The sequence below is a fragment of the Xyrauchen texanus genome, chromosome 31 (genome assembly GCF_025860055.1).
Source record: "Xyrauchen texanus isolate HMW12.3.18 chromosome 31, RBS_HiC_50CHRs, whole genome shotgun sequence".
NCBI classification, from domain to species: domain Eukaryota; kingdom Metazoa; phylum Chordata; class Actinopteri; order Cypriniformes; family Catostomidae; genus Xyrauchen; species Xyrauchen texanus.
In genome coordinates, this window is record NC_068306.1 from 16,063,536 (window position 1) to 16,075,661 (window position 12,126).

At 36.2% G+C, this 12,126-nt stretch overlaps 1 protein-coding gene and 1 long non-coding RNA gene across 2 annotated transcripts in view; one reads left to right on the plus strand and one right to left on the minus strand.

Moving 5' to 3' along the window:
* Nucleotides 1–1,079, minus strand: part of LOC127625187 (uncharacterized) — a 34,311-nt gene extending 33,232 nt beyond the window's left edge. The window contains exon 1 of the long non-coding RNA XR_007968267.1: nucleotides 966–1,079. This is a non-coding gene — a long non-coding RNA (uncharacterized LOC127625187). The remainder of the gene's footprint in view (nucleotides 1–965) is intronic.
* On the plus strand, nucleotides 451–7,267 carry LOC127625186 (probetacellulin-like). The gene is made up of 7 exons (XM_052100299.1): nucleotides 451–619; nucleotides 708–814; nucleotides 1,321–1,425; nucleotides 2,281–2,398; nucleotides 2,510–2,656; nucleotides 3,091–3,224; nucleotides 6,173–7,267. Exons 2-6 carry the CDS (start codon nucleotides 775–777, stop codon nucleotides 3,221–3,223), a joined length of 543 nt encoding a protein of 180 aa, XP_051956259.1. The 5' UTR covers nucleotides 451–619; nucleotides 708–774; the 3' UTR covers nucleotide 3,224; nucleotides 6,173–7,267.
* The last annotated feature ends 4,859 nt before the right edge of the window (nucleotides 7,268–12,126 follow it).

Below are 12,126 nucleotides of genomic sequence, written 5' to 3' on the forward strand. Positions count from 1 at the left end.
CAGCCCCCAAGAGGGGATCCTCTCCATGTAGAATAAAACAGCTTTTATAAGGTTATCGATGTGGCCGGAGTGTTCACCTTATGAGAGTAGTCATGATTTTATGCTTATGTTTAAAAATGACTATCAATTTCTTTCAGAGTAAACATTTTTTAATAAGTAAAGCATTACTGAGTGCACCTTTATGTAATAAATCTAAGAACTTTGAGTTTTTGTCTTATTTTACATTTCTATTTTAATAAGAGCTGTGTTGTAGTGCACGTGTTAGATAATGTGATGACTAAGTAATAAATGATTGAGCGTTCAATAAATAATCTTCGATTGGTGAGACAAATAGTCTCTCTCTCTCTCTCTCTCTCTCTCTCTCTCTCTCTCTCTCTCTCTCTCTCTCTCTCTCTCTCTCGCTCTCGCTCTCTCTCTCTCTCAAATTCGGACTAGAGTGAATACATTTGCCGTCTTTACGCCCACTGCTATATTTCTTGGAGTCTAAACTAAGCAAATGCCAAAGTAAATGTTCATTAACAGATACAGGGCGGAGAAATGCAGTGCCACCTCCCACACACGGTTCAATAATCACTGGACTACAATCCTGTCTACTCTCTGAACTTGAAGAAACTTAAAGGTAAACTTGGTAGACTACTAAAAAAAAGTTATTTATACCTCAATGTAATCACTCAGTGACATAATCGCTCTAAAATGAACTACCCCAGGACGTCGAAATCTGAAAGGTTGTCACGGAGAATTAACTCTTTCATGTGACACGAGACGCAATTACAAATGGACAGCACGCGCGTGTTCATTTATGGAATAATCACAGGTAAGATTCACTATTTATTTGAGGGGAAAAAATATTGTGCTGTCATTATAGTGTTTTGTTGGGAGCCGGATTAGCAGCCCTGCAAAGCAGCTAAAGATCACCTGTCTACGCGCTTCCTTTGACATTTTATTACACTGTATATTGTACTTACTATATGAAGCTATCCCAGTTGCATGCTTTTCGCTCTCTTTATTTCCATGATGTTGTGCCTCACAGTATGACATCAAGAGCGGGTGCGTCCTTTAGCTGAGTGCCTGACTTTTCATACAGCAATGAAAGTTTCTATTTTTAGAAATGCAAGTTATGCATTTCTAAAAATAAGATAAGACCTATTGGTTAATCATGAAGGGAGGCATTTTAAAGGGAAACCACATTCAAAGGTCACCACTACTATGGTTGAATAACCTTTGCATTGAATCCTAGAAAGCAATCTAAGACCAGAGATGTGGATTTGTTTCTGAGACATGCATGGTTCCACCTGTGATTTGTTTGTTCTGTGACCTCAGCTGTGGCTCTATGCAAATGCAACCAGGCTGAATGGAATACCACAAAGGCACCAGCAAATAGAAATGTGACCTGCAATCCCCATGACAACAGCAGCAACTGCACAGGTAAATAACATTGGCACCCCTATACCTGTTCTTTCCAGTTCCCGTTAAATTAACAAGGCCGGCCTGCAACATCAGTATGCTGCTTTCAAGATTCCAGCTCATACTGAAAACATATTTAGAAGCTGTGGTGGGGCTTGCGTATAGCTGGCATTGGGTTTCTCTCACTTTCGACAAACATATGGGATGTAACACTGTGTTTTTGCCTCTGCTGTGTTAAATGGGTTTCTCCTGGGCATGACATGAAAATCTGGAAATCCTGGCCATCTGCTGAAGGGATAAATAGTGCATTGAATTAAAGGATTTATTCATGGCATGCAAAGGTTTCACTGGTGTTGCCTGATTACCACAAAATTCTGTTGCATTTGCGTAACATTGTGAATATATTATTGTGCAAAGTTATAGTGGTAAAGTTGATGGAAAATTGACTTTTATAATATTTGAGCTTCTTATTCACAATCAGGAGTGATTTATTTAAAAAAAAAAATAAATAATAAGCTAAAGTTTAGCATCTCTGTATTGCAGGTAATCCTCTCTGATTTGTAGTCAGAGGTGGTAATTAGATCCTTTCCCATTCAACTTTTAGTTCATTATAAAATCTGAGCTCAGGTTGCTAAGGGCTGTTTTTATAGACCGGTTTTGTTTCAATCCTTTGAACTGAGTTTGGCCTTTACAGTTTGCTTCAATAATGACACAAAAGATATTATAAAAGAGTAAAAAGACAATAGTGTGATAATCTGTCCTGCAGTTTCACCATGGTTACGTTTGCATTGTTACCATGAGTGCTTTTCTCACTGGTTTTTGTGCTTTTTCATGGTTGAAATATGACTTTATTATTATCACTTTAAATCTGAACAGATTCAAACAATGACCACAGGTGGAGTGGGCACTTCTCTAAGTGTCCAAAAGAATACAAGCATTTCTGCATTAATGGTGTGTGTCGTTTTGTGGAGGATCAGAACACTCCTTCCTGCAGGTGAGACTTCTGTGGACCTGCCCATCTATGAACCAATCAGAGCTTAGAACAATTATGCATTGAATAAAGCACTCTGTAATAACGATTGTTTCTTTTTTTACTTTTACACAGATGCGAAAATGGATATATTGGCTCTAGGTGTGAATATATCGATCAGTATTTCCAAGTAGCAGAAAGAAATAAAATAGTCATCGCATGCGTAGTTGCAGGATTGGTGTTTCTGGTTCTGCTCATTGTCTTCATATGCATCTGTACACAGTGAGTGATGTACAACATTCATATATTTTATAACTATGAGTACAGTACCTTCAAAGGCATGTTTAGAATCATTTACTCACCCTTATGTCGTTCCAAACTCGCATGACTTTCTTTCTTGCATGGAACACAAAAGGAGATATTTATTGTTTATATCCAAGCTGCTGATTTCCATTCAATTAAATTGAATAGTGTCCTTGGCTGTCCCCATCCAATTTCATTGGTTGGAGAAGAGAAGCTTGTACATTCTGCTCGATATCTCCATTTGTGTTCAAAGGAAGACAGGTGTGGACTGGAAAGTATGAGGTTGAGGGAATGATGACCAAATTATAATTTCTGAATTTTTATGGCCTTTAACTTTGATGTTATGTGATATTTTCTTTAATGATTATAGTAAAAGATCATATAAAAGGTTGTCTTTTTGTTTCTGTCCACAGTAAACGATATAATCCATGTACAAAGAAGAGGAGAAAAAAGGAAACAAGGGTTGAAGTTGAGAAGCTCAGTTCACTAACTGCAAATGAATCTTTAACAGCTCCTGTTGACACATCTGACATAAATACTGTATGAAGTAAGTACTGTATATATTAAACATCCTATTGCCAATGGTTATTTCTTCTTTCAGTTCACACTAACTACATAGTGCAATATGGTCACACACTGTTAGATCTTGGAAAACCTTGCAATGGAAAACCAGTGTTTAGTTTCTTATTAAACCAAATATACTGTACACTGGCGGCCAAAAGTTTGGAATAATGTACAGATTTTGCTGTTTCGAAAGGAAATTGATACTTTCACCAAAGTGGCATTCAACTGATCACAAAGTATAGTCAGGATATTACTGATGTAAAAAACAGCACCATCACTATTTGAAAAAAAGTAATTTTTTATCTAATCTAAACAGGCCCCATTTCCTGCAGTCATCACTTCATACATTATCATTGAGTAGTTATGTTAAATTGCTAATTTGATACTAGAAAATCACTTGACATTATATCAAACACCGTCGAAAGCTATTTGATTAGTTAAATTAAGCTTAACATTGTCTTTGTGTTTGTTTTTGAGTTGCCACGATATGCAATAGACTGGCATGTCTTAAGGTCAATATTAAGTCAAAAATGGCAAAAAAGAAACAGCTTTCTCTAGACACTCGTCAGTCAATCATTGTTTTGAGGAATGAAGGCTATACAATGCTTGAAATTGAAGATTTTATACAAAGACGTACACTACAGTTTTCAAAGACAAAGGACAACTGACTCTAACAGGACAGAAAGCGATGTGGAAGGCCAGATGTACAACTAAACAAGAGAATTAATACATCAGAGCCTCTAGTTTGAGTAATAGATGCCTCACATGTCCTCAGCTGACAGCTTCATTGAATTCTACCTGCTCAACACCAGTTTCATGTGCAACAGTAAAGAGAAGACTCAGGGGTGCAGGCCTTATGGGAAGAATTGCAAAGAAAAAGCCACGTTTGAAACAGAAAAAAGAAAAGGTTAGACTGGGCAAAGATTTCAGACATTGGACAACAGATAATTGGAAGAATGTTATGGATCTTAGCCCCATTGAGCTTTTGTGGGATCAGCTAGACTGTAAGGTGTGTGAGAAGTGTTCGACAATACATCTATGGCAAGTGCTACAGGAAGTGTAGGGTGAAATGTCACCTGAGTATCTGGACAAACTGACAGCTAGAATGCTAAGGATCTGCAAAGCTGTCATTGCTGCACGTGGAGGATTTTTTGATGAGAACACTTTGAAGTAGTTTAAGAAGTTCTGAATATTTTCTTCAAATTGTAATGGTAATTTGTCATGATATTAATGTCCTGACTATACATTGTGATCAGCTGAATGCCACTTTGGTGAATAAATGTACCAGTTTCTTTCCATAAGAGCAAAATCTGTACATTATTCCAAACTTCTGGCCGCCAGTGAATATACAAATTAATTTGTTTGTTGCTTTGGGAGAAAAGTGCCTGTAAAATTAATGTATTTAGATGTACAACACACTCTTAAACTGCTATATTCAACTCATTTCAAATTATTTCAGTGCAAGGCTACATTTTACAGTTAAATTATTAAACAATTGTCATTTCTTTATCATTAACCCTAACCCTACGTTTTTTTCCCCCTTGGGACATAAAGGCTTTCAAAATGAAAAAAGCCACAGAAAAAATATAATAAAAGTCTGTGCGCTATATGCAGGTTCTGCGATGCCATGTAATCTTTTTTTGTGAGAAACAGATCTAAATTTAAGTCTTTATTTAATGATCAGCTTTCCCATCATTACATGTTTTATATTGTTGATAATTGGTTAGGTTTAGGAATGAGATTGGGTTTGGGTACCAAAATATTGATTTGATATTATAAATAATGTAACTAAAATAATGTATTTTTTAAGTACTATAAAACATTGCAGTTAAAAAGGCAATAATATGCAAAGATTTTTGATCCTGTGACGGATTCATCCGAAATGAAAAGAGACCATTTTGTCCATGACGTTTTCATGGTGCCTAAAAAACGTCACCGACATCTCACTAATGACACTGCCTTGAAAATTAATTTGAACATTCTTTGAATAAGGATACATCCATCGTTTGAGCACTCAACCTCTGGAGATTAATCTATAAAAACTACATGACATCATATTTTAACATCATATAACTTTTCCCAGTTCAACTATAAAGGAATATTCCGGATTCAATTCAAGTTAACCACAATTGACAGCATTTGAGGCATACTATTGATTACCACAAAAATCAATTCTCGTCCTTCCTTTTCTGTATTAAAGCACAAATCTGGGTAACACTGAGGAAGTTACGATGGAAGTGAATGGGGGCCAATTTTTGAACATTAAAATACTCACTGTTTAAAAAGTTTAGCCACAAAACAAGACACAATATGTGTGTAAACATGATTTTAGTGTGATAAAATCACTTATTAATCTTTTCTGTTTAAAGTTCTAGCAATTTTACAACTTCGTTGCCATAACAATATAATGTCAACAAACCCTAACATTACAAAAAATTACAACTTTACAGTTCAATTAATACATGAGTTTTAACAGAAGAATTAATGTAAGTGCTTTTATAAAATTATAAGCTTCACATTTATGTTTAAACACTACAAACATTGGCCCCATTCACTTTAATTGTAAGTGCCTCACTGTAACCTCTCTCTCTGTTTTGTTTTTTAAAGAATGTGATGAGTGATGAGTCGAAATTAATTTTGATTCCACAAATGCTGCTGACTGAGCTTAACTCACTAGCCCTAAAAAGGAAAGTATAGAAACAATAAGTGTAATTTCGTAGTGTCCATTTTGACACTTTTCAGAACCTTGTTGTCAATCCGACAATACGTAGCACCAGAAATAAAGTGCTGCACCTTACTTGTAGTTCTAAACAAAGTGTTTAGATCAAGTACAGTAGGTTTTCGGGAAATTGTTCTTATTTGGCTTTGATCTTTTTATGATTAAAAACCAAAGTGTGAAAATAAATGGGTTTAACAATATATTTATTTCAGTGAAACAGTGAAGTGGACCTGCCAGGGTTGGTGATGTCCTGATTATGGTGTGAAATGGGCAGTTGTTCTGGATAAGGATGACAGCGGTGCTTTACCGTAATCCTAATTGGACTTTAAATGGACTTGGGAGATATGTCGTGTCAAACAACCTTTGCCGTTCAATGTGCTACTGTTTACCACAATCTTCACGCAGCAACTGCCTTGCTGGTTAAAAAATAAAGCAAAAGAAACTGAATTTGAACTTTTCAAAAAAGACGATGGAGAACTGAATGTACTGTAAGTTCCCTCAGTATGGATGTAATGTGTAACTCAAATATATGACCAGCTGGTGTGCAATATATAAAAAATAAAACAAAGCCCAGCGCCATCCATGTTAGTTTAGATGCCTATTTTTACAGAAGGTAAAAAAAAGTTACGATACAGTATATTGGAATTCATACATGCTTCTGTATTAAAATGAAAAATAAGAAATGTATACATGCATATTATATGTGTTATATTTACACATTTCTGGAAGTAGTCCAGTCAAAGTTGTGACTATGCTAAAACCTCCTTGGTTGTATGGTGGTTATCTTAAATGTATCATAGCTTGATAGCCTTATTTTAATGTAGAAAGGTTTGCCGAATTTGTTATTTTAAGGACCAAAATCTAAAATCTCTTCACCAATTGCTTTGCTTTATTTATTGTGTGAACATAAATATAGAATAATTTTCTTTTTGTTTTGTGTTAAAAAAGTATATAGTGCTGAAAATTTTACAAAGTAGAAAAAAATGGTCACCATTAATGTGACCTTTTGTCATCTTTATTGAGACCTTAGTTGACAGAAGAATTAGCCATAACTGATAGAAAATAGGAAAAAGTTGTATCGTTGTTTGTTTGGTCATACATATTTGTAAGTGAACAACAAAAACAAAAGAAAAATATGCCTTTATGTGTTTGTGCTTTGTTATTTTTAGACTTTTCTAATGGTGCCATTTGCTTTGAAAAAAGGTAAGATATTTGTTGTAGGAGCTATTCAGTTTTGAACCATTTTATTCTAAACACTAAGACTATTTGAGATTCACTTCACATGCAAAGTTGTAATTACTTCTCAACATACATAAAATGCTTTTATTAAATGATTCATGTCAGTTGTTTTTGTTACTGTAAATGTTACATAAGAGTTTATTTTCAGTGGGGTGTCAAAGGGTGTAAGCATTGGTTTGTAATGCACTTTGTGGTTTGTAAAAGGCTTGCATACTCTTCTACAAATAAGGTGAATGTTTATTTGCCCCATAACCCAATTATATCCTCCCCCAAAGGTGTCCATGGAATGCACAACGGTTCCAAGGTAGAAGAATTATCCTCCAATCCTGCTTCTAAGAAATGTTCCGACCACTTTATTGGTAGATTTCTGTCCTAGTTAGGTATTGCCGTCCTCAAAACTCCAGTCTGTAGGATTATTTCACCTTTATCATGATAGGCAATGCTTTGAAGTGCCACCTTGACTTAAGAAATTTTATTACTCATAAGTTGTCAAAGCCTCACAGTGTGCTGATGCCAGTAGAAACTGGCTGGAGTGACTAGCTGAGCCAGACCTCGTGTTTCTGCACAGCCATAAATAGATTGCCTTGGCCTGATGTCAGTGATTGGACAACAACAGGAATCCTGCACCTCATTTGGTGGGATCTTGTGAGACAAATGTTTTTCCATGAGCTGTCAAATGAGTCATCAGAACGTCACTAAACCAGACAAGTGTATGCAACGATATCAAACTTGTTTTCTGTGATCCAGTTCTTGATATTTTCAGAGGCAAGAGAGATAAAGATTTTAAAGGCATTTTTCTGGAACGATATGCACAGTAAATGCCGATATATCTTAGATTATGTGAAGAGTTGAGGCACTTTTGAGGTTGTGTGCTGTCTAGTTTAGTCATTAATTCTTATTCAGCTTTTCTGAGTTTTCCCTAACTACAACAGCAGGAAATGAAAAGCTTAAGGTGTGTTTCAGAGAATTAAATAGGTGACTGATATAACACACTTTCTGTTAGAGATAAGTGTTTCACAAGGTTGTCCCTCCAATCTCTGACTGATCACAATTTATTTGTAAGAAATAAATTAAACAATGGATATATTATACAGTATCTTACAAAAGTGAGTACACCCCTCACATTTTTGGAAATATTTGATTATATCTTTTCATGTGACAACACTGAAGAAATGACACTTTGCTACAATGTAATGTAGTGAGTGTACAGCTTGTATAACAGTGTAAATTTGCTGTCCCTTCAAAATAACTCAACACACAGTCATTAATGTCTAAACCACTGGCAACAAAAGTGAGTACACCCCTAAGTGAAAATGTCAAAATTGGGTCCAAAGTGTCAATATTTTGTGTGGCCGCCATTATTTTCCAGCACTGCTTTAACCTCTTGGGCATGGAGTTCACCAGAGCTTCACAGGTTGCCACTGGAGTCCTCTTCCACACCTCCATGACGACATCATGGAGCTGGTGGATGTTAGAGACCTTGTGCTCCTCCACCTTCCATTTAAGGATGCCCCACAGATGCTCAATAGGGTTTAGGTCTGGTGACATGCTTGGCCAGTCCATCACCATCCCCCTCTTTAGCTTCTTTAGCAAGGCAGTGGTCGTCTTAGAGGTGTGTTTGGGGTCGTTATCATGCTGGAATACTGCCCTGCGGCCCAGTTTCCGAAGGGAGGGTATCATGCTCTGCTTCAGTATGTCACAGTACATGTTGGCATTCATGGTTCCTCAATGAACTGTAGCTCCCCAGTGCCGGCAGCACTCATGCAGCCCCAGACCATGACATGCCCACCACCATGCTTGACTGTAGGCAAGACACACTTGTCTTTGTACTTCTTACCTGGTTGCCGCCACACACGCTTGACACCATCTGAACCAAATAAGTTTATCTTGGTCTCATCAGACCACAGGACATGGTTCCAGTAATCCATGCCCTTAGTCTGCTTGTCTTCAGCAAACTGTATGTGGGCTTTCTTGTGCATCATCTTTAGAAGAGACTTCCTTCTGGGAGGACAGCCATGCAGACCAATTTGATGCAGCGTGCGGCGTATGGTCTGAGCACTGACAGGCTGACCCCCCTCCCCTTCAACCTCTGCAGCAATGCTGGCAGCACTCATACATCTATTTCCCAAAGACAATCTCTGGATATGACACTGAGCACATGCACTCAACTTTTATGGTCGACCATAGCAAGGCCTGTTCTGAGTGGAACCTGTCCTGTTAAACCGATGTATGGTCTTGGCCACCGTGCTGCAGCTCAGTGTCAGGGTCTTGGCAATCTTCTTATAGCCTAGGCCATCGTAATGTAGAGCAATAATTCTTTTTTCCAGATCCTTTTTTCAGAGAGTTCTTTGCCATGATGTGCCATGTTTAACTTCCAGTGAACAGTATGAGGGAGTTTGAGAGTGATGACACCAAATTTAACACACCTGCTCCCCATTCACACCTGAGACCTTGTAACACTAACGAGTCACATGACACCAGGGAGGGAAAATGACTAATTGGGCCCACTTTTTGGGTGTACTCACTTTTGTTGCCAGCAGTTTAGACATTAATGGCTGTATGTTAAGTTATTTTGAAGGGACAGCAAATTTACACTGTTATACAAGCTGTTGCATTGTAGCAAAGTGTCATTTCTTCAGTGTTGTCACATGAAAAGATATAATCAAATATTTACAAAAATGTGAGGGGTGTACTTACTTTTGTGAGATACTGTATATACTGACACATATCTGCTTAAAACGTAAAGTTACTTAAAGTTACACTGTGAGCTACTGTAAAAAGATGTAGGTAATTTATAGTAGTTCAAAATGTCAAAGTGAATGCCCAAAAATACTTTTTGTCAACTTTAGTATTGCACTATAATACTAAGCTTCCTCTGTATTTGATAAGCGACAATGTTGTGCAAAACAAACCATTTTAAATAATACAACTTTAAAGAGGACTTTCTGCAGTATAACATGAGAAGTATTTGTGCCGTCACAAGTAAATGTTTTGGAATGCGCTGCAGTGAGTAAAGGAATAGTGTACCCAATTATGAAAATTCTCTCATCATTTACTCACTTTTATGCCATCCCAGATGTGTGACACTCTTTTTATCTGTCAAACTCAAATGAAGATTTTTAGAAGAATTTTTCAGCTCTTAAAATCACATAAGTCAACATAAAAGTAATCCAGAAGACTACAGTGGTTAAATCAATGTATTCAGAAGTGATATGAGAGGTGTGGGTGAGAAAAAATTCACTTTCACATTCTTCTTCTTGTGTTTTTGGTGATTCACATTCTTCATGCAGATCGCCCCCAAGGAGAAGAAATTTAAGCAAAAAAGGACTTAAATATTGATCTGTTTCTCATTCACACCTATCATATAACTTCTAAAGATATGGATTAAAACTGGAGCCTAATGAATACTTTAATGATGCATTTATATGATTTTTGGAGCGTCAAAAGTTTGGCACCCATTCACTTGCATTGTATGGCTAAAAGAGCTGAAAAATTATTCTAAAATCGTAATTTGTGTTCTGCTGAAGAACACAGAATTCACTATGATCACTAACGATCAATATAGTAAGGTTGGGGAAAATAAATAAAACTAATCTCAAGGTTATTTCAGATGTGGTTGCGGTGCTGTTTTCATGCAATGACGTGAAATGTTTCTAACTGTAGCGTGTAACTAGAATGTGTGTTGAATGGGGTAGTGTCAAATAATGACTGAGGTGATGAAAAAGAGAAATCTTATACAAATCGTATTCAAATATATAGTATACACACGTGTCAAGATTGTAGAAGTCTAATCTTTCTATCCAATTTGGTTTAATTTTTTCATAAATTACATAAAATAATAATAATAATTGAATGACTTTAAAAATTTTAATGTGGTGACTCCATCAAATAAAAGGATATTAAAATACTTTTGTACTTTGAATACATGACTGTGTAGACAAAAAATATATTTTTCAGTCAAGAATATCAAGATATTTTCTCAGGGTTACTCCATATGACCTGAACTAAATATGCTTTATCATAGATGTCAACGTATATGATTTTTTAAAAATTTTCTGTAATCATTTACTCACCCCAATATTGTTCCAAACCTTTTTAGACTTTTTAGATAAAAGACACAAACACACACAGGTGTCGGACAGCTGTCCGTCACTCTCTCTCTGTCGCACTGCCGTCTCCAGTCGTCCCTTATCCCTCTCGAGCTAATCATCCCAATTAGGGGCTGGTGTGCGGAATCACGACCCGGCCTCACCCTCCGCCCTGCCACAGTCTCCTTTTGGGGTCAACAGAAGAAATAATTTCACACTATGGCAGCAACAATAAAGCAAGCAAATACTGTTCAACAAGGGTTATCTAAAATCTTTAGAAACTCAAATGAAATTGCAACTATCATTTGAATACATTGCTGAAATTATTACGTTTGACTTTGATATCTGGTGTTATATTATCTGTTTCTTATCTTGAAAATTAGCTGTAAATATATTGACTAAGTTGGTGGTTGTGTGATTTCATATACTGAACTTTACTGAACTGTCACACATTATGCTAAAAGAAAAATCCTGATTAGATGAACAGTGCTGTGCTGAATAAAAATTGTTCTATTTGTCATGCTTGACCTTTTGTTTGTTTTCATAGAATACATTGCAGGCAATTTAGATTAACTCATGAGATGGATGCACATATACAGTATCATTTTAATGGCTTTAATTTGAAGGATTTGCACTGTTTAATATGACAAAATAATTGTCTTTTTTTATAACGAATATGTGAATGATAGTACATTCGAATTCTTGTAAAGACATTGAAGTATTTATTTGATCAGAGTATAGATTTGTTTTAGATTGAAGTGTTAAACAGTAGTGATCACCAGCAGGGTAGTTATTTCTACTGAATATTTGTAAGCACGGGGAACAGGAAAAACATCTTT